At 27.6% G+C, this 24,851-nt stretch overlaps 1 protein-coding gene across 1 annotated transcript in view; it reads right to left on the reverse strand.

The window, feature by feature from the left end:
* LOC129965961 (arrestin homolog) overlaps positions 1–24,191 on the reverse strand; it is a 202,733-nt gene extending 178,542 nt beyond the window's left edge. Inside the window, exon 1 of the mRNA XM_056080271.1 lies at positions 24,094–24,191. Within this exon, the coding sequence (XP_055936246.1) occupies positions 24,094–24,104 (11 nt within the window). The 5' untranslated portion in view covers positions 24,105–24,191. The remainder of the gene's footprint in view (positions 1–24,093) is intronic.
* Positions 24,192–24,851: the final 660 nt, after the last annotated feature.

A 24,851-nucleotide genomic window follows, 5' to 3' on the forward strand; every position in this document is an offset into this window, starting at 1 on the left:
TTTAAAAGTAAAAGGAAATCCATCAAAATATTAAAACCTTTTAAAAAGTAAAATTTTTGGATAAATATTTGATGGAAGAGTAAGTGTCCCATCACTTATGTCAGCCATTTCTTGCCCCGTTCTAAACAATTGTATTTTTATTAAATTAATATTTTAATATTTTGACAAAATGTATGTTATGCAATAATTGTTACTAACTTTAAATATGAAACACAGCCAAAAAAAATTTGTACATGTTTATTTATTTATTTTATTACAGTTTCCTTTTGTAAAGCACAAGTGTCCCATCACTTTTGTGAGACACTGTATATCTGAAACTGCTTAGAAATTTGCTATTTTGATGCGATTAAAATGGACATCATGTATAATAAATCCTAGTTTAATATGTTGCATTGATTGAAGAATAATACTATCTCGCAACTCCTTCATGAATGTAATATACCAAATAATCGTATTTCGGTCTCAATTAAATGCAGAATTTAACTGTAGATTGATCATAATACTGAATATTGTTCATAATTATTTTACGTCATTTTCGGTCTAAGCATTCTGTCTGTTTACATTTACTGTAGCAATAGAAACGTATTCCAATTTTGATTTTAAAAAAGTATAAAATTTGAATAATAGCATTTAAAGAATAACTTTTTTGCCATTATTAATAAGTATATCAAATATCGTAACATTCTAAAATGAAGTTATAATAAATATCGATACTATTATGCTAAAATAGCAAAAAAAAAGTACAGGAAACGTTGAATATGATTTTTTTGAAAAAGGGGCCTGGCACTGTCTTGTTGGATGAATGTTTAGTCCCCACTGTATGTGACTTCACAAATATGTACACAGTAATTAGTTCCTTAAGAATTAAATTGTAGAAATTATGAGTAATGATGTTTTGTATATTTTTCGACATTTCAATTTAATAGTGGTGAAAGTAGAATTATATTGATACATAACATCAAAGTTTTAAAATTAAATATTTCTTCCGGAGATTTATTGTGTCTGTGTACATAAACAAACCCTCGGGATACTCGAGAACCATTAATATCTAATACAAGTAAAAAGAATAACAATTCATTTATAGACAAAATATGAAAAAATAACATGAAAAAACTAAAGAATTTTTTAACGAATAATACAGAATTGCAAACGATTTTTCGATATGCATTGAAATTTATTAATTTTTGACTGAAGGATTGCCAACTAGCGAATAGAAATTTCTCCTTGAAGTATAAATAGGAAAAAGTTAAAGTGCGGTAATAAATAATTCAGTTTTTAGATTCAAACCTATTGTGTACATGAATCTTTTTAATGGAGTCGAATCAAATGACGTAATATTTGTATGCAAATGCAACTATCTGCTTCATCTAATATATAATTAATCGTTTTGGTTGTGGTGGTAATTTTACTTTCTATCCCTCGTACAAAATTTGCAATTAATTACAATATTTAAATAATAGTTCATTCTAATCGCACAATGCGAGTCAAGTTTAAATGTATTGGGTGGAGTAAAATATGTTAAAATAAACTAAGGAATAGTGTAATTTTTGAGCATACCGGATCTATTATTTAATTTCTTAGAAAATTTTGTTTATAGATTCCACAAAATAATTGATATAATTAATTTAGAAGGTAAAAATTCATTTCAACGTTGCCAAAGAATGGGAGAAATGAATAAAGTTTTCATCTTTTAGTTTTTGAAATGGAAGGAAAATACGATTAATCATCTGTAGAAATAACGAAAATGACTCCAATTTCATTGCAACAATGAAAAGTATTGTTACAGATATCACACAACAATATTTTTTAGAAATAAAAAACAATTGCAAAACAGCTTAATTGGTGTCATTAAAAAGACAATTTTCTTAATATGATGAAACTAAAATTTGTGTTAAGGTGTATATATGTCTAAAATGCTCATGATTTTAAATTAAATTGATATAAGTATTGCTGCAAGGCGCACGTTTTCGTTTTTTCATAGTATATCTCAACAAATTTTGATAGTTTTAGGTCTAACGGTTTGTTCTATAGAGCATAAACACACAATTAAGTATTCTTTTATTAGTAGAGAATTCTTGAATTACATTATGGTTTCAATTAAATCGAATGGATCTAGATCTGGATCAGGCTAAGATTTTCATAATCCAATTCTTCAACACATGATAATCAGAAGAAGCTCTAATTTCACTGAATGAGATATTTCTTCATAAAGTTCGCTGGATAACAAATGAATAAACTGTAATACATTTAACCTGATAGTAAGACTAGTATCTAATTATTAAAAAAAAATCAATGGCTTTAGAGATAACATTAATTTTTTGTTGCGAAATTAAATTTTTTTGAAAAATAATATTGAGCTGAGTGAATGAGAAAAGACAGATGAGAGATTTCGTTAATTTTATTTGCTATCATGTAGTTCTTATCAGCAGTTACCTATGTCCATTCATATACCTTTTTTGAGAGAAATTCCAATAACACTACTTCACTGTTTATTCTCTAGGGCAAAAAATAATCATAACACAGTTTCTTTGTCCTAACCATTCAACCTATTTAATAACTATATTTATTTTATATGAAAGTTCTTGATATTTAGATTCATCATCAGTTTCTGCTATCAGTCTCAATAACGTGACCATTTTTGACAATTAATTTTGCCATTTTTGATGTTTGTTTCGCCAATTAGAATGTTTTATGCACATTGCACAAGTATAATTCAAAACAGCACATTCGTTTAGAATAATAAAATGTAGTTAAAAAAGATGGCCGATATAACTAAATTACTGCTATTAATATAGTAAGCTCTCTTAATTAAATGAAATGTATTGTTAATAAACTTTATTTATAATTTAACTCCAAGAAAATTTTTACTCTTTATTGAAAATGATGCATCGGTTTGGACTTCCAAGTATCATGAACTAAATTATTCTAATAAATCTGACAATGTAGTCATTAAAAAGAAAACCGGGATTGTGTTGGAATTACAATAAAATTCAAATCTCTGAAATACAAGTGCAAACAAATATAATAGACGAACAGTTAGTCGCCGAAGTTGGGATGTCTGATATAAAAATTTTACGTTTTAGACCGCATTAACATTTATATGTAATATAGTTATCAATTAAGTTTTGTTCGTGAGCTAAATTTCACTTGAAAAATAATAATAAATAAAGGCCGTTTTAATTACCATTGCTATTTCACGAATAGTTTGGTGCAAGTAATAAAACAAAAGAAATTCTGCATTCCGGAGATTTTTAAAATACCTATCTCTGCACACGAGCAAAGTTTAAATAACCCAACCTGTATCTTTATTTACAGAACGATCATCAAACAAACATAAACATATCAGACTTCAATAATTAACAGCAAATGAACTTCGCTAACGGAAAAATAAGAATTTTAACGACATCTACGAACACGAATGCAGGGAATTTTATGCCAGTCATTTCGTACTTTAGCACCATAGTCTAGACTATGATCACAGTCATTGGAATTGTTGCAAATTTTAACACCTTTTATATGTTCCGGTTGATGACCCCGGGGCGTCGGAGAAAATTCGCCGTCTGTTCAGAGAAGCATAGGATGGGTCGGAATATGCGTTTGTTTCTATGTATGCGTTAGGAATATCATCGATGAAATTGCGTCGCATTGAAATGTTTAAGGACTCGCTGAATTCTTTCAGTTGAAGGCAATAAGTTTCTTTATCTGCTGTTGGAAGAAATATATTTAAAATAATTGTCAAAGGCCAGTGGGAGTGATCTTTTCGAAAGTTTCTCATATACTAACTAATAAATCTTGTGGATTGGTGGTAAGTTCTCGGCTTCAAAACCATAGGCTTTCAGGTTTGAGACCCGATTCCATAGTCATGTACGTTAAAGCCGTCGGGGCCAAATGTCCTCCTACTGTTAAGGTGCAGGAGTTTATAGATGAGTGCCAATTCAGGTGTCGTTCTCGTCATTTGACCGCGGCTCAAAAGTACCAGATCCTTTCCAAAATAGATCTAGAGTTGCTTTAAATTAGGACCTTAATATAACCGAGTTGAACTGTATATTATAAAACGCATGCCACTGGAGAACAATAGTTACGAAAGCACTTACTGTCGTGCGATCTTTGACATTTTTTTTGGAAATTAGTTACTGGAATGCGATTATTACACAAGCAGAATCCCATTTTTTCTGACCAACTGAAACCAAATATTGACAAATTTACCATCTTAATTACAAATTTCACACGTGGAAGCTTTTGCATTTTTGAGTTATAGTTTTTGATCGGTAGATAGTCAATTCCTTAATGGAATTAATTCCCAAAATTTATAGTTTTCTAGACTTTAAATGTTAAATATGTGTTCCAAATTTAACAATCGAATTCTCTTTGTTTTATAGTCATAGAGTTAATTTATATTCGGACAGCCGGATAAATAACTTTTAATGAATGAATTTCGTTCAAAATTTGATAGAAATCTACACATTTGATATACAGACTATATGTCAACTTTTAAGCATCTAGGATCAAGCGTTTTTGAGTTTTCATGTTCACAGACACATGATTCCAAAAATCTTTTTTTCGCACTCGAAGATGTCTGAAACATTGAGATTCGTCAAAATCTCGAGTTAAAATCTTTTGACTAATACGATGATTTTTTTCTTAAAGAGAATACGTTTTTAGAGTAGAATATGTTTGGTTTCAGGATTAATTTGGTTTCTCTCACTTTCTTCAATAAAAAAAAATTGTTTGTTCCAGTTACTACGAGGAAGAAAGATAAATGGACTCATCGATGATACCACCACTTTTTTCCTATATTAGGAGATGAAATTATAATAGAGTTTAACAGTTATTTAAACAAAAATATTGCGCTTATATTCCAAATGATTAATTAATAAACTAAACGAAAATATCTTTGGATAAAATGGAATAAAAACTTTTAGCAAGAGTTAAATCAAAAGTAATTTTGCTTGAGATTGTAAAATATTCATTTGTGTGCATAAAATGCTTCACTTTTCCCAACCAAATAGAATAAAACTAATTATTCACGTATCTCAGAAATTTATTAAAACTAATGTATAATTTTGAATAAATATAATCCAAAATTACTTGTATTTTGTTTACATAATATTTGCGCAATTGGGCATTGGATGATTCATAGATATATGCCGAGCATAAAGTAACTGTTTGTAGGCATCTGTTGCTAAAATAAATAAATGGAGTGAAAACGACTGTGGGTTATATGGGAAGATGAATGAATGAATGAATAAATAAATAAATAAATCAGATATGGCCATTGCAGTATTTTATACACAGAGCTGTGAAAAGGCTGCATATGAGCGAGGAGATCCTTATGTAAATTTTATATATTAAAATATTATTTTCTGCGAGTTTCATATTGTGATCTATTTATTTCTGTAACTGCATTCGAACGTTAATGAAATTTTGTATGATCCATTTTCCTTGCGCTTTCTTTAATTATTGGCGCATCTTCTTTCCAAAAGTTCCAAAATCTCCTTTCACCAAAGTTTTTTTGCATTCTCTTCTCCATGCATTTCACAGTTTGCCATATAAAATTTGGATTCATTCTGTTCATTAGTTCTAGCTGCTGATGTATTCCAACACCGAGAAAGTTATTTAATGGCTATCCTGCGTATAAAATATCAAAACTGTCTAGTTGGCTATGAATGTTAATAGAGCTGTTGCAAATTTTAACACCTTTTACATGTTCTTTTCATAACCCGGGGGCGTTGCATTAAATTCATCGTCTGTTGAGAAGCATATGATGGACAGGTTACATGTGTTGGAACGCATTCAGTAAGAATATGGCCGATGAAATTGCGTCGCGTTGCAATATTTATGGATCCGATGAATTTATTCCCTCAAACCAACGCAATAAGCTTGCTTCTCTGCCTCTGGCAGAAATAAATTTAAAATAACCCTCGGAAAAAGGAGACGTTTTCCGAGGAAAATACTTTTGGCCTCGAGATCTTTTCGCTTACCTTCCGAAATAGAAAGTACATATTTGTTCCTCGATATTTCTGTTCCTTCGGTTACTTCTTTTTGGATGGTGGAAGCGACGGCTCTGTTTGAATCTGTGGTATTTAAAGAAGGGCGTGTTTCGGAAGTTGGGAAATGTTGAAGGGTAGTATTTTACTTTTATTTACGTATTGAACTGGAGGGGGAGGGGAGGAAGGAGCTCTGTTCTTTCTTTGAGGGATTTTTGAAAGTTTGGAACTGCCAAGTTACGACGAAGAATGGAATACATTGATGTCCCGGAGAAAAAATATATTGATTTATAACTTTTGTTGAAGTTTAATAAAAGAAAGAGATATAAGATGAAAAGTAGAATATCCAATGAGGAAGAAGACATAGTTGTTGTTTAGTTTTCTTGTGTTTTAAATTATTCTTTTAGTAGGTTAGAAAAATTACATTTGAATAGTTCGTTTCTTTTATACCTACATTTTTTTTGCAGATATCAGTTCTAGTTTTCCATTAGAGACGTTTTAACAGCAAAAATATTATTATTCTGTACGTTTTTGCAATTTTGGCGTACAGTTAAATTTATTTGTAGAGAAAAATAAATATGAATAACCTTTTTACTGTACATTTTAATAAACAACAGATTTGTAAAAGTAAAGAAAAATGTCTAATTCAATCTCTCAGATATATACAGTCTATCATGTATCATACCAATGAATAATTCCGTTTTCCAAAGCAAAAATGCAACACCGATCGTTGCTATTGTAACCAAATATCGTAAATTAAAAATCCTGCGCAACAAAAAATTATTCATTTTAATGTAATAAATACTCATTAACGACAAACGATACTTTGTGACAGTAAATAATAATCACATATAACAATTAATAGCAGTCGGAATTTATCTATACAAATGATCCGTTTCAATAAAACTTTTTAATAAATTTGACATACGACATTTAATATAACTCTAAGAAGTTGATAATACTGCCAATCATTTAATATCATGATTAATCATAATTTAATTTCGAAAATTTGCCCTTTCAAAAAATAAAAAGAAAAAGAAAATATTTTCGGATTTTCGGAAAGATCCAAACTATGGATATTCATCAAAACTTTCAGATTGTTTCAAAACAATTACAATTTTTTTGTTTTTGCATTCTTAGTATATTAAGAAGCACAAAAATGATACCATTTTACTACTTTTTCCATATTTCGTTACAAACGCTTTGTTTAATTAAATCATTTTTCTATTATCAGATTAATAGTGCGAAAAAGTATTTACAAATAGTACCTGGTATACAGTAACTCAGATCTATTTTCATAATAAATAGCTTATTAACTATATATTATGAAAAAAGATAAATAATTATGAAGTCGTTTCTTATGTGAATAATAAACTTTTAATTTTCTTTCAAGAATGATTCGAGTTTTCGCATCGTTTTACCACTTGTGATTTTAACATAAGAAGTAGTATAAGTGAAAGTATTGTGTAGGCAATAAAAATAAATGTTTTAAAAGTTTGATGTCACTAAATGTGGGAAAGGCGGTTTTTACAATTATATCTACCTGATTGAAAGAGATAAAAAGAATTTACACACCAATAACGATGGAATATTATATTTTGCATCGAAAATATAGATTTCAATAAAAGTTTGTATAAAAAAAAAACTCTGTCAGGTCGCCTGTTTATACGCCAGTACGATGATTGAAAAACGCAATGAGCAACCAAATTAAATTTGGCTTATCGCTTTACACACTTACGGGACGTACTTCCTTCGGGGAGGGTTGTACCGTGGCCGGTGACGGCCCTTAGGACTCAACCACAGTTCCCGCCAATTGCTGTTGCGGCGGTCCGGTCATTCAGTTTTATGGTTTAAATCCGTGTGCCTTAGGGCGGGTCGGAGAGTTAGAAGGTTGACTTGACCTATCGCTTTACACAAAATTTCAGATGTGTATTCAACTTAATACCAAATCCGCTAAAAACTGGATTTTCTATTGTCTATTTATTTGAGAATATATGAAACCGATAAATCGAAGTTTAACAAATTATATAAATGAGATTGAAAATTTTAAAATCATAACAGGATATTTGTATCAATTTTTAGATGTAATATGTTAAAGGAAAAAGAGGATAAAATACAAATTTGAATATTCTCACTATAGTAAAGATCTTTGCACAAAATGGAATATTTAAAGTGCACTATTTAAATGTGAAAATAACGTAAAGAACATTCCAACTTTACTATTTAAGGAATTTGAAAATGTGTTCTTCAAATAAAAATCTTATTTAATCTTAAAGCTGAACGTAATAGTGATTGTGTAATTTTGTTATTAATCAAAATAAAATGTATCCCGGGAGAATTAAATTCAAGGTATATTCTGTCTGATGGCTTCTGTTATAATTTATTTTTCAGAGCAGCTAATTTGAATTTAATGAAACTTCTGCTATTTTGAGAGGAAAAGGTCTTGAAATCGCTGCCGTGACTTCTTAATTTCCGAGTTTATTCTTATCGTTGTATTTTTATAATGAAATTAAAAAAAAAAAATGCTATTTAACAGTAATGCACGAAAAGCTGATAATTTGATGAAAATTTTTATTTTCCGGGAACAAACAAATTAAAATGCGCAGATGTATGAAAGAAAATGAAATATTCTCCCAGACAGTTTCAAAATGACAAAGAAATGGTAGGAACTTGAAATGCCAGACTTTGATTTAATTAAATAATGCTTATTAAATGATAAAATATTTTTTAAACTTGCAACGTCAGTCAAATTTTAATTTTTTTCTTGTCATTGGGGATATTTTTAAATATTTGTGCTGGAAATTATCATATGTGTAGGTATTATTCAATTTAAAAATCTATTAAAAATTTCTCATCGAGAATTATTAAATCTTTAATTATTTTAATTTCTCATTTCGTTTGATTTGAAAAGTAATTCAGTTTTATGGACATTTTTGGTTTGGTTTTCCTGACACTTTTGGTCGGAAAAATAAATTTTCTGACAAAATTTATAGAAATGATTCAGAAATGAAAAATTATTGAAACTCATAGAAATGATACAAAACTGAAAAAAATTTGAAAAAAGATTCTAATTTGATTCTCTAACATTTTTACTATCACTTAATTAAATAGTTTTGTAATTTACTTAATATTTAAATAATTTTGAAATTTTTTTGAATATTACATATAATACAGTTAGAAATATACACACTAAATGAAAGTATTTTAATTTCACTAAGGACATATTTTTTTCAAAATATAAGCATAACTTTTTATCGTGTGTGTGATTATTTGTCGCCCATGATTAAAAAGGTAAAAATATTACAGAAAATCCAACGTGATTCAATTTGTGAATGAAATTTGTTAAGAGTTATTTAGCTCTAATCATTTAGGCTAAAATTAATTTTTTACACTAAAATGTCAATTTTATTTTAAAATTATCTTGTTGAAGAAATCAATGAAAATTATTTTCTGTTTAAATGCTTTTTGTTTAATTTGTCTTGATTTATAACGATTTCCAGTGTTCTGTTTTTTTGTACATTTTGTATACTCTTTGGATGTAAACATGCTAGTTTAATTGGATATTTTTATGTTGAACCTTAATACCAATAGCATAACGTTTGAAACAAATAACATATAACGACATATTTTGCTGAAAAAAAAAACAGATGTTTTTTTTTAATGTTTTGCGAGCCATTACAGTTTGCTGAGCAATGCTTAATTGAATTCAAACTAATCTTAATTTTTCAAATTTTCAAATTCTTTTTAGGTTTTGACACTATTAAAAACATTTTCATCATTGTTTTTATAAATTATTAGTAATAATATACTGACACAAGTTCATGAACATACATCATTATATTGCTAACCTAACATACCTCTGATATTTATTATTTCTATATTGGTTACTGTCAAAACTTCCGTTATAATAATATATATACATCATTTCCAAATGGCGGAAAAACCTGTGAAGACGATCTTTTTCTCTTTTTGAGAAACAAATTTTTCTATTACCAGCTATATAGCTTATTTTACATAAAATTGCTCAGTCTAGTCACTGCCAATTTTTTGCCTCTTTGCAAGAAATTTCCTATTCGAAAATTCTGTTTGAAATTTTTTTTGCTGTCCGAAAATGGACCAATTTTTCATATACTATTCTTTGACAGTGGAAGAAAGTTTACATGAATCTCTATTAGTCTTTTTGATATTATTGCTCTTTAAAGAAGAGGTTCAGCATCTTATAGGAAGGTTAAGTAACGGATTCGTAGAATTTTGAAAAGAAGGAATCGAAGTTCTTGAAATAAATATTTATAAACTTCTTATCTTTGATACGATATGAGAAATATTTTTGGCTAACACGGAAGGTACATGTTAGTTGCATCTGAATGTAGATGTCTGATTTTCCATTTATACTCAAAATTATGTTCAATTTTAAATAAATAATAATAATAAATAAATAACTAAATAAAATAAAAATTAAAAAAAAACATAGAAAATAATTTATATTTTGAAATTTCTTTTCTTTTAGACTAGATTAAATGAAATGTTTGCTATATTCAAATATCTAGTTGATGTACGAACAAGAACAATTACACAGATGAAATCACAGTTGTAGTAATTCTGGTACACTTAATAAATTCTGGAAGAACAATAAAAAAAGTTAAACAGACGATTTACAGACGGTTAACAATTTTTAAAAGGAACAATTTATATTATTATTTTTTCGAAACGTAACAAAACATGCGAAGCTAAATTAATTGGTCTTACATTGCATGTTAAATCTAATAATGAAATACTTTAAGGGCAATTTCTCACCCACATGTGAGAATGTTAACCCCGTATTAGAATTGTAATAAAAAAATCAAACGAAATATTATTCTCTATACTTTCTATGATTCCAAAATAGGAATGTCTGCTCTGTAGTTAAGGAAAAAAACTCTGTTCTTGAACGATTGTGTTCAAAATTTGAGAAAAATTTTTAGTCACAAATTCGCAATTTTTCTATCAAGATGATATATTAAATTTCATACATTTAAGAAGTTGTATTCACGAATTATTGTTTTCATGTACAAAGACATACAAACTGGAAGAAAATCAGCCATTTTATCTATTCATGAAATTGGAATATTTTAATAAAGGAAGCAGGGTATCTGACGATTACAGACGAGATAACTCACTCGTTAGAATACTTAAAAAATTAATGCATTATGAACAATTACTATATCATTTATGAGAAACAAAATTAATAAATTAGGAATTATAAACAATAAAATTATTTTGTATCATTTAGTGAAAAGTTACGCATTTAATATATCTTTAATCTTTTTTCCTCTAATGTTTGTATTGTGGCATACTAAAACGGGTAAATTCCCATTTTTTTTCCAATTCCAAAAATTTGGTGTTTATTTTCTTTTAATTTTTTAAAGAATTTTCTTTTTCTTCCCTCTCATATTTTTTATTAGACAAAAGAAAAAAAGAACATTCTTTCATGCTGAAAATGTTATACAAAACGGAACGATTCAAAATTCGACGGATTCCAAGATATTCGCTATTTTCATCAATCCCTATCTTAATTACATCACACGCAGTCCAATGTGCAAAAAATTAATCAAGACACAATTGTCCTCAATTCAGATCTACAATTAAATCAAATTCGCATTCTCTTCTACAAAGCATTATCCTTTCACGTTTTCCCGCCGTAACGTGTGATTCATCTCTCACTCTAGATAATAAAACATTGTCTATTTTCTCTTAATGTTTTTAAAGAATTTTTCTTTTTCTTCACTCTCGTACATTTATGTTAGATAAAAGAAAAAGATTTTTTCATATTGAAAATGTACAAAAGGCAACGATCGAAAATTCGACCAAGATATTCGGCCTTTTTCATCAATTCCTTTCTTAATTACATCACATGTATTAGAATCTGCAAAAATTTAACCACGCCACGATTCTCCTCATTGAAATCTCTGATTAAATCAATAATTCGAAACTGCTATACATTTAATTAAGCCACAATTCCCTTCATTGAAATCTCCTATTAAATTAAATCTACAATAATTCGAAACTGCAATAAATTTAATCAAGACACAATTCTCCTCATTGAAATCTCCAATTAAATCAAATCTACAATAATTTGAAACTGCAAAAGTCGCAATTGCCATAAATTTATAAAAGACACAATTATTTTCATTGAAATCTCTGATTAAATGAGATCTGAAATAATTAAAAACTGCAATAAATTTAATTAAGAACAATACTCTTTATTGAAATCTACGATTAAATCAAATTTGCATTCTCTTCTACAAAGCATTATCCTTTACAATTTCCCCGCCGTAACGTATGATTCATCTTTCACTCTAGATAATAAAACATTGTCTATTTTCTCTTAATGTTTTTAAAGAATTTTCTTTTTCTTCACTCTCGTACATTTATGTTAGATAAAAGAAAAAGATTTTTTTCATATTGAAAATGTACAAAAGGCAACGATCGAAAATTCGACCAAGATATTCGGCCTTTTTCATCAATTCCTTTCTTAATTACATCACACGTATTAGAATCTGCAAAAATTTAACCACGCCTCGATTCTCCTCATTGAAATCTCTGATTAAATCAATAATTCGAAACTGCAAAAGTCGAAACTGCTATACATTTAATTAAGCCATAATTCCCTTCATTGAAATCTCCTATTAAATTAAATCTACAATAATTCGAAACTGCAATAAATTTAATCAAGACACAATTCTCCTCATTGAAATCTCCAATTAAATCAAATCTACAATAATTTGAAACTGCAAAAGTCGCAATTGCCATAAATTTATAAAAGACACAATTATTTTCATTGAAATCTCTGATTAAATAAGATCTGAAATAATTAAAAACTGCAATAAATTTAATTAAGAAGAATACTCTTTATTGAAATCTACGATTAAATCAAATTTGCATTCTCTTCTACAAAGCATTATCCTTTACAATTTCCCCGCCGTAACGTATGATTCATCTTTCACTCTGGATAATAAAACATTGTCTATTTTCTCTTAATGTTTTTAAAGAATTTTCTTTTTCTTCAATCTCGTACATTTATGTTAGATAAAAGAAAAATATTCTTCCATATTAAAAATGTCACACAAAATGCAACGACTGAAAATTCGACCAAGATATTCGCCATTTTCATCAATTCCTTTCTTAACTACATCACATGTATTAGAATCTGCAAAAATTTAATCACGACTCAATTCTCCTCTTTGAAATCTCCGATTAAATGAAATCTGCAATAATTTGAAGCTGCATTAAATTTAATCAAGACACAATTCTCCTCACTGAAATCTCCAATTAAATAAAAGCTGCAATAATTCAACTGCAATAAGTTGAATCAAGACACAATTCTCCTCATTGAAATTTCTAATTAAATCAAATCTACAATAATTTTAAAAAACTGCAAAAGTCGAGATTGTCATAAATTTTATTAAGACACGATTCTCTTCATCGAAATCTCCGATTCATTCAAATCTGCAATAATTCAAAACAGCAATACATTTAATTAAGACAGAATACTCTTTATCGAAGTCTCCGATTAAATCAAATTTGCATTTTCTTCTAAAGCATTATCCTTTCCATTCTCCCGCCGAAATGTGTGATTCATCTTTCACGCCAGACAATAATAAAACAAACCAGCACACCGCAGATGGTACGAGTAAGCTTTTCGAACAACAATAAAATGCTGTTGAACATCAGGAGCAGCAAAACAATCGACGCTCCTTCGGCGCTCGAGCAGAAATTGAGGAATGAGCCCATTATTCATTTCCATTGCTTGTGGAAAGAGGAGGATCAGAGAAGGCCTTCATTCAAAGAGGCATATGTTTGTGAGATGAATGGCAATGGAGAATGTTATTTCTCTCTGCTTGAAATGGAGCAGTTCCATTGGGCAGTGAAAAAATAATATTAACTTTGACTATCAATTTAAAGAAGTATTTTGTTTGGTGAGTTCTGGTAGGTATTTTGATTCTGAGAAAGAATGCTTTCTTTTTGTTATTTGTTGAGAGAAGATTACTGTTTGAGAACAATTATATATATATATATATAAGCCTTAATTTAATTTGCGTTTTAGTAGTATGTTTTTGTTCTGTAACTTACGGTAGTATGGCGCACTAACCCACTTAGTCTCTATTTAATTGTATAGATTATTTTAAATTATGCAAAAATATTTATATTAAAGTACATATACTGGAAGTGTGAATTTAAATTCAAGAACAAATTTTGGGTGGGGAGGGGCATTTTTTTCGAAGAATTACCAAATAATTGATGAAATCAAATAACTTTATAAAACAATTTTTAAAATATATTCAAATTTTTTTTCACTTTATATGAAAGAATTCAAAGAAAAAAAAAATACACAAGAATGTCAGTTTGATTTTTTTCAGCTTAATGGATGTAATTGCCTATTGAAAACTGTATAGGAGTGTAGCAATATACATTGATTTCTTCTACAAAATCAGAGTCAATGAGATGTGCTCAGTTCAGACATGGAAATGAAATGCAATTAGCCTGTGAATACAACATAAGGTATTAACAGATTATATTCTGAATTTAAACTTAATATATTGCACTTGACAGAGATTATCTTAGAAATGAATACGGAGTGAGAAAGTTCTAAAAATAAATATATTGTTTTTGAAAAAAAAAGTAGTATGTAAAAATGTATTCATATTTACTCATTCATGCTAACTCATATTTAAAAAAAATAAAAAATAAACAAGACTTCACAGTCAATTTTTATTTTTAGAAAAATACATTGCTTCTCATTAAATGGAAACTGATTATTAGAAAATTTCAGTTTTCAATTATATACTTGACAGCTAAATCGTATCGCAATCAAGCTGAAAACTGGTGATGGTTTAGAAAAAAATGCTATTGGGGAAGAAAAATCAGGAATATTTAATTTTTTGTTTCATTTTAAAAAAACTTGCAAATATAAGAGTTTGCTTTTCAGAAATTTATTTTTTTGCAAATAAGAACGTTTTCCGTTTTACTTTTACAGGAACTTTCAAATGAGATATAGAACAATCACTTTGCGATATCATTCGATATCTTGAATATTGACCATTATCGTCATGATGCCGTAACAATATTAAAAAATAACTTATGCTGATGAAAATAAATAATTTTTTTTCTACTTCATGTTGTAGATATTTATTTTGGGTGACAATCAAAAAGTAAAAGAACAAAAAAGCCTAATTTGCGCTTCGCATGCCTCTGTATGGAAAAATGTGTTCCACAGATAAATCACCTTTAAACTGCTGCATGGCAGAAAAAACATGCTTGTACAGGTGTATTAGAACTAAGCGATACTCTTGAAAAAATTAAAACGTGTAGGGGTAATCGTGTATTGTTAAAAAAAAAAAGAGCGGTCAAAAGTAATCTTTATGCATGCAAGCTTATAATTAACCTTTTTATATCCGCGCAATAGATATCCATTCTATTATTCCCTTCTGATGTCTTTAAAGACATCTCATTCAGAAAGAAATGAATATTACTTCAAGATAATAATCAGAGAATGCATGCACTCAAGTATCATTCACCGTGGTGGACAAGAATAAGAAGATATCAAACGATGACGTGCAGGATTTCCTTTATGAACCGGAAATTCCAAAAGTCAATATTCGGGGCTGCACTTTTTTAGCATTACAGATGTTATTAATAAAGTCATTCAGTTTCCAGCAATAAAAAAAAAACATAGGGTGTGTTCACTGATGATTTTTTTTTCGCTTACTCTTGCATAAAGACGTCATAATGAAAGGCTGGAAATGGTTTTGTCTATGGATTATGCAATTAAGAGTTCTAAGCTGGCATTGATAAGAGTTTTCAAAACATTCAGCTGATTCATCGCGAATTACAGTATTTGACGATAGTTAATTAATGTTTTTAAAGTTCATAATTCTTGAGTTTAAAAGCAGTAATTAAGGAATTTAGATATATTTTCGATATAATATAATAATCAAAGATGTTAATAATTTTTTTTAACGATATTTCAGTTTTGATTCTTTAATTATTTCTGGTAATAATTGCAATGATTTCCACTCAAAAAAATTATTTTTTAGATTTTCAATAGGTGAAGAGTCATTGAAATAAACGTGAATGTAAATAAAAAAAATTAAATTATATAATATTTTTTGATATTATTTGAATCGTAATAAACATCTGAAATAGTTAAAAGTAAATATAATTTATTTAATTAGAAAAGTAGTTAAGTCATTGTAAATATGGGTTCAGTGGACTTTGATTTTAAGAAATTACATCGCTTCTTTGATAAATTTGATTTAAAATTTAATAGTACAGTACCTTAATTTTTATAATGACTGTATATATATACACACAAAATTGATCTAGTGCTAAAGTCTTAACTTAGGGGTCACAGCTTAGGTTAGGCTTAGAATATTCCATTTCCGAAATTCAATTCTAATAAAGATCTGCCTTGCATTTTAAATTTGACGCCTTAGACCAAACGTCCCCACTTTGGTGTGATATGGAGGATTTTAGGGAGTGGGGAGTATCAGTTTAAGTATCGTTCTAGTCATCTGAGCCGGACTCTAAAAATATGAAATCCGTCCCAAAGTGCTCTTAGTGTTGCTTGAAATAGAGATTTTACATATCATATATTAACTAAAAAAGGTCTATACAACAAATTTTATTCGAGTTTTTGAGTTATGACTCTAATTAGTCAGACAGGAAATAAATTCAAAATAAACTGAATATATATATATATAAAATAAATATAAAATAAATATAATTTAATATAATATAAAACAGAAATTCAAAATCGAATTTTAGTTATTTGTGATAATTTCCATATTTTCATATAAAAGAATGAAACAGACCACGATTTTTAAATGATATAAAAATATATTATTCTTTAGCTTTATTTAGTTAAAATCTTGTTTCTTTCTATGTTTGTTAAATTATTTAAGAAACAATTTGATCTAATTAATTGAATCGAGTCTCCAAAGACTCTACAATTACTAATGACAATGGGTCTCATCCATGATCAGATAACCAAAACAATATTAATCAGTAATTGCGTTGAAATGTTTTATAAAAGTTGAAACAAATATGATAACTCTTTTGTATTTAAAAAATCTAAATTTTATCCAATTTCATTTGAATTTTTGGTTATTTTAAATATTCACTTTTATTATCTATTTTTAATGTTTAAATTATAATTCATTATTATAAATAATATAAGACCTTTAAAATACATTTCTTACCAAATTTACCACCAAGTGACTCTAAGTTTATGAAATCAAATGTAAAAATAACAACTGATTTTCGGATTACTAAATTCTTTAAATATTAAATCAGTGTATAGTAATGGGAAACTGAAATATATACAAAATTTAGAAACTTCTACAGCATCAGAAAATAGATGAAAAATCGATTGCAAAATTCTATATTTACAAACTTGAAACAAGTTTTAAGTTAAATGGAAGTGTATACTTTTCAGATAAACCCATTTGATCAAATCATTACCCAGGAAAACTAGTTTTCCCAACTGTACAAGTACGTGACCATTTTTAAAGTGTTTTCCATGATTGTGGAAAGGAAAGAACAACAAAAAAAAAATATTGTACAAGAACTCTGAAAAATAATAATAAGAGAAACAATAACAGTTTGGGGAAGATTGCTCTCTCTATGTTCTGAATTGGCAATTTCTCAAAAAAGAGCCTCTTTTAAGAAGATAAATGGATAGATTAAGAATGGTAAGGATATCTTATCTGAAATCTATAAACCTCTTTCATAAGAATAAGGATAATTGGAGAGATTCAGAAGATAGGGTACCTTATCTGAAACCTCTAAATCTCTTTTATAAAGATAAGAATAGATTAATAGATAAGTATACATTAAATAAAATTAAAAATATTAGATGATCTTTTGATGATTTATGAAAGAATTTTTGAACATGGGAAGGATAACTTGAGATATTACTATAAATACAGTCTTGAGCATGTAATGAAGCCGATCTCTTCATGCGCGTGCCTTACCTTTGAGAATGTGCAAGCAATTCAACCGCGATGCGAAAGCGGAAATATAAAGAATTTTCCTTTTTATGCGAGTATATCTGGGTGTAAAAATGAAACTTGCGAATAAAATTTGTGGATTTTAATCTGAATGAATCCTATTCGCTTTTATTTCTGACGAATAGATTTACTTCAATAGATTTGAACATTTAACATTTGTTTGGTTTGTAGCACATTTAAACTGATTAAATCAAATGAAGCTGAGTTTATAATGGAATGTTTGGACGGAAACGATACGTTGAGAAAGGAAAGATTCCGCCGTAAATGGTTATTTACATAATGGATTTCGGGTATTATATTACACTTTATAAAGCAAAGGGCTTTATAAAATAAGCTTAATGTATAAGAAATTCCAAAATATATTATAAAAATGATGAAGATGTGAGAAATTTCAATTGACAAGGTAGGATGCACGATTCTAGTAAGAAATTACTTATCCTGTCAATTCTTACATTAATGAAAAAATGTTAGTAGACATCAGATCTAGAGCTACATTGATAATCATTAAATGAGAAATACAGGTTTTGAATATATTTGAATATAAACTAGCATCATTAGCGATTGTTTCGTCACTTTACTGGCATTTTATGCTGATGTTGCTTTAAAAATAAAATTATTACATTACTTCGACATACCTTTTAAAAACGTATAAATAATATCATACGTCTAAAAATATTGTTATATTCTTTTTAAATTATAAATTGCTGTATTCATATTGACTAATTCAGTATTATAGACATTGTGCAACATTATGTTATATATTCATATTGACATTGAAAATTTTAAAAAAATGTTTTTATTAGGTATTTGAATACTTTGTTTAAATTGACTTGCTTTATGTTTATAGATATTTTTTTAAGTCGAAATTGCATTTTTGTGCACTACATAATTCTATGTTCTTGCTTGCAAAGTATCTTTTAAATATTTTGTAAAATATATAAAATTTAATTGTCATTTAGTCTTTTAATTTTATTTAGTTCAAATTCGGTACAAGAGATCCATTTGGTTGTGAATTGGAGAAATAAAATGAAATTAAGTTTTAATTAAAATGATGAATTATAACATTAAAGATGATATAGTATTAAAAATTATGAGTTATAGCATAAAAGATTTTAAAATAATAAAATATAATAAAAAGCAAAAATGTTAAAAATGGAAATGCTGAGTACGATAAAAGTATTATTTATTTAGTATATTTATCTCTGAAGTACGATACAATAGAGAGATAAAAAATTAATACCATACGTACCATAAAATTACTAATTTATTTAACATATTTATTTCAGTATCTCACGCTTTTATGATTTTTGCATTGGTCTCCAGATTTATAAAAAAATGTTTTCTGTATTTTAGAACACTAAAAAATCGTTTTTAAAATTATTACGCATATCAGAAACTTGAATGTATGACGAGACAGTCAAATAATTATTTTTGCAATTTCAAATACTATTAAAAAATGTGAAATTCAATCACATATCCAGAATTTAAACTGCCAATATGCAAGTACTAAAATTTATAAAAACAACTAAAGCATTAAGACTGAGCCACGTGCTGATATCTTATCTACTTCTACCATCGATTTTAAATTTAAAAGGTCTCTTATCAATTCTAAGAGTCTTTTGTTTAACAAGGATTTCTCAATGCATTATGGCATCAATTATATCCCAGACCATTTACTTTCAACGGCAGAAGAAGTGAGCCTTTACATCATGAAACACTTCAGATTAATTGACGTTGGTTGAAGTATTAGAACAGTTTACAGCAAAAAAAGTGCTTTGGAAATCTTTTGTGCAAAGTCATAAATGTTGCTGGAGACATGCAAAAGTAAATGTTTTCTATCATTTGTTTCGAAAAGGATGAAATATTTTTGATATTTTGATACATCATTAAATATCGTTACAATTAATATGTTTCTGAATTGGGAGTTAATTCTAGTTTTAAAACAGTTAAATACGAAATGCAACTATAGTTTGAAATATCGTAGAATGATAGTTTTTAATTAAATTTGTTTTTTTTATTTTAATTTTTTATTTTAAATTTTTTAAATTTAAATTTTATTTTTAAAATATGCATGAAAATATGCTTAAATTTTAGCAAACTGTGTGAATATAAAAGCAATGAAAAACATTGTAAAATGTATTAATTTTTTTTAATTAAAAAAAAAACGAAAGCCACGAAAAACTGACATGAATGTTTTTTTTTATTTTATAATCATGCGAATCGTGTTTTTTTCTTTTATTATTCATATTAACAAAAAAATGATTTTCCTAACTGGAAAGATATAAATTCTCTTTAAATTAGATTGAGTTTTTTTCGATCTTTGTTTATGATACAACAGATTCATGATTTAAATTAGAGGCACATACTAAGACACATGACATATTTGTGTAGTGAGTATTTATTAAGAAATCATAAAAATTGAATTCTTTTAACGGGATATTATTTTAAATCAAATTATTTATTAAAAATAAAGTTATATTTCATTCTCAATATATTTTGTGCTAAATAATTTTGGCGACTAGCAACTTTTTCTGGGATATTAGGAAAAATTAACTTTCAATCAAATTTCTTAACCATTACTTCTCGTTCTTGATTTCATTAACAAACTGTTATCAGCATAAAATTACTATAGATATAAAGCCTTGTTATGTTAGTAACCGCAGTCATGCACATGTTCTGTTCATTGTGCACTTGAACCTTCCTAATGGAAATCCATCCCATGACATCATAGTTCTAATAACAATGCTATTGTTCAATTAATCTATTTTCTAAATTTCGCGATATAGTACTTTCTAATTTTTATTTGCTCTTGTAAACCACACATATAAATATAATTTTTCTTCCATAGTTTTCAACAGTGGAAGAAAACCACGTCATTGAATATTTGATGAAATAATGAAAACTATTTTAATTTCAGAGCGATAATATAAACTATTGCCGTAATGTAAGCAAACATTTAACAGATTGTTAAATTTTAAGAAAATTTTTAACATCTGTACAATTTGTGCCATTGAAAAAAAATATTCTAAATTTTGAGATAATGTAAAAAGAATTTTTCTGCCTTAATATTTATGAAAGTTATGGTGAAAAAAACCCCCATCAAACTACATCTTAATTTTTAATTAATTAAAATTTTGAAAAAAAATAATTTAAAAGTTTTTGTTCACATTATCCAGTGTATATATATATATATATATATATATATATATATATATATAATATAATATAATATAATATAATGTGTGTGTGTGTCCGTCAAACGATCTGACCTGTAGAGCGCCATCTACTCATAAGCGCGAATGCGCACACACATTTTTATTACCGAAAAAAGATTCGCTTATTTACTATAATTTCAACTGAAAGAATAGTTGTGATTCCGAAATATTGAATCAAAATAAATTTTATTTCTAAAGAATATAATTTTCATGACTTTAATCTTTCATTAATTTCTGTGTAGTATTTGTTTAATCTATAATCAACTGTTCTTGAAAAAAAAATCATAATTGTTTTTATTTATTTAAATTTGACACTAAGCTCCGTTTTAAATAAAAAATTTAAAATGACCATTCGCTTACTACATGGATAATAAATATAAATATATTATTTATTATTCTAAACTCTTTGCCTTTTACGTATATGATAATTTGAAAATAAAACGCAATCAAGCTTTGAACTAGTCAAAAAAAAGTATCGCTTATTAATTGACGAAAAAAGGAAAAGAAAATGCTTTTGTCTAATCTGTCATAAACAGTAGTCTAATAAATAATAGAGAAAAAAAAATAACAAAATAATGAATTCTACGATAGCAAATTTCAAGTTACCATGTGAGAACATTATTATTTTTAAGTCATTATTTGTGTCAATTAGTTGAAGTCATTAACCAGTTTAAACCGATTTACGAGAGCTCCAAAACTTTTTTTGCCAGCTAAGAAAAAATTGAAAATGAAAATTGCCATTTATACTTTATTCATTGCCTACGCGATTTCGAGCTTCAAAACCCCCTAATGAAAATAACATCATGTTCTCACAAAAAGGAATGAAACATTGTTTGGAAACTGAATAACGAGCGTTTCTGTCGCCTTGCGATTTCCAAATGATAAACTATTTACCAATAAATTTTTAAATGTGTATTAATTTATATAGAATTTTTATGAAAACAATATTTTTGTAAACACACACTGCTATTTTCTAATTTCTGAGATCATAAAACAGTTTCATAATGGATTAATCTTAGAACAGGAGTCAAATCCGTCAATGTTTCCCGCTTAAGAATGAATGAAGTGATATTTCAAAAAAATACTTTTATCAAAACTGTTATTAAACACGAGTGTAATTTTTTTAATATATTATAAAAATTAAATTATCTAATTTCATAGTTCTGCATCAACCTTTTAAAAACGCATCTGCTGTGAAAGAAACATACGTAATAATAAAACAATACTGGCAAAAGCAGGTTCACCTTTTGAAAACGCATCTGCTTTCAAAGAAGCATACATAATAATAATAATGCAATACTGGTCAAAGCAGGTAAAAAAAATATATGCGATTGAAAGATGATGATGAAAATAGCCATTTATGCTTTATTCATTGCCTACGCGATTTCGAGCTTTTAAAACCTCCTAACCAAAACAATATGTTTTCATATGATAAAAAGAGGTTCAATAAAAAATATCACAAATTTGTGATTTTACCAATTTTATGTATTTTTTTATGAATCTATAAAATAAATTGAAAACATAAGATTAAATGCATAGGTCTTGATTGAAGTAATTTATTAAGGAAGAAGATAAATTTGAAGAATTAGTTAAGAATTAAAAAATTAGTCGATACATCACAGTTATTACTTAATCATGGCTTGGAGAATGTATGAAACGGATGTTAATAAAACTAAAGAGCACACATAAAATTAAACATTTTCACGACCGGAAATAAAAAAAAAAGATTTGTAACGCTTAACAATCGTAATCTATAGTCATTAAATAATATACCGGTCAAGTTCATCAGTTTAAATGTAGGATTAAGGTTTCGACAAAAATGAGTTTAAAATATTGCTCAGTAAGAGACCATTTGGAATCGCAGTTTGGAGATCTTTGGGAAATACGCAGTTATTCATTTTGCGTTTCTCTCGATAATATTATTCCTCTGGTTCTTATTCGAATTATTTTTAATTCAAAGATTTCATTTTTGAGTTATGGACTCAAGAATAAACAGTATATTAACTGTTTTACAAAACCATTTTAATTTTAGTATTAAACAAAAAAATCTGTCTTATTAAGGAAAAAAAAAAGTACTATATTAATAATAAATTAATGCAGAAATTATATTAATATCCTTAACTCGGGTTCATGGATAATTAGATTTATGATTCAACAACTGGAAATATCAGAATTTCTGTTCTGTATCATTGAATCAACAGTTTGAAGAAAGGAACATCTCTAAACACTGTTTCTAGAAGAAATAAAAAAAACTATAATAATAATAATAAGGTTTAAATCTTATTATATTCTTAAAAAATCTTATAGTTTTCGTTAAATTTTTATACTCGTTAAATAAATGTTTAACATGAAATGACATGAAAATAATTCGAAATATTTGGGGATTTTCTTCATTTTTTGAACAATTAACTATCTATATGAAAATACACGTTTGGAGTTTTCAATTTCTTGGCGTCCTTTTTTCTTCAAATTGCTGATTCAAATAATTCAACATGCGACGAATAATTTAATACAGTAACCTATTTGATGAATAATGATGAAAGTGGTAGCTGATAATAGAAACAATTAAAAAAATTATTATCATAAATTCTATAATTTCCTTTAAAAAAATCTGATTTTTCCATATCAATTTAATGCACGAAATCTTTCTATTTATATTCATATTACAAGAAACCATAAAAACCTTGAAAAGATAATATATAATAATTGAATTATTAACCCAATCAGTAAAAATAATTTCCGTCACCGTAACTATTAATAAAATAACGGCGTATAAATAATGAAATCAGTCCCGCCGCCCAAAGTCCGGACGCAAGAAAAAGAGGATAGCAGAGTTTGACTTACGCTGTTGGCATTGTCCTGTTCGCCTGTTGATCCGGCTTGCTTGACTGTGGAGGATGGGGCTGATCGGCACAGTTTCCCAAGAGTGGCGCATGCGCACACCCCTCATCCGGAACTGAAAGAGCGGATGGGAAGGGAAGAGTCCGGATTGCGATCGGAGTTGTTTATGCCTTTTGACGGTAGGGAGCTTCTTTTGGACTGGAGATGAATCTGGAATTTCGGCTGATTGAGCGTCTGGTAAAAATGGTGGAACGGCAATCGTAAAAGACGTTTATTTGTGAATGAAATTATAGAATTTACCATGAATGAAGGTCAGAGTTGGAAACAGTTTCCAATTATCGTAATTCATAGCTAAATTTTTCGTATTTTACAAGGATCTGATTAATCGTTTTCAAAAATAGTTCGTCATTTCAATGATTGATTGTAATTTTTAGATAATTTTGATCAAAAATATTAATTTACCGAATATTTTTATATAGAAAATTCTTATTTTTTTCTTTAAATTTATATAATTTTAAACTGACATTTCGGTTAAATTTCAAAAATTTACTTGAGTTTATTAGAGCACTGATTAGTTTACTTCATTAACTGCTGTTAAAATTATTTCGAAATTCTAAAATTTTTTTCATAATTTTGAAATATTTTTTTCGTAGCAAATAATTTAAGAACTTTCCTACATTTTTTTAAAAAAGAAATTCTTACAATGATGGAAAACTTTTTACAAAATTTGAAAAGAAATCCTAGTAGATTCAGTTGTTGAA

This window comes from Argiope bruennichi, chromosome 4 (genome assembly GCF_947563725.1).
Source record: "Argiope bruennichi chromosome 4, qqArgBrue1.1, whole genome shotgun sequence".
NCBI lineage: Eukaryota > Metazoa > Arthropoda > Arachnida > Araneae > Araneidae > Argiope > Argiope bruennichi.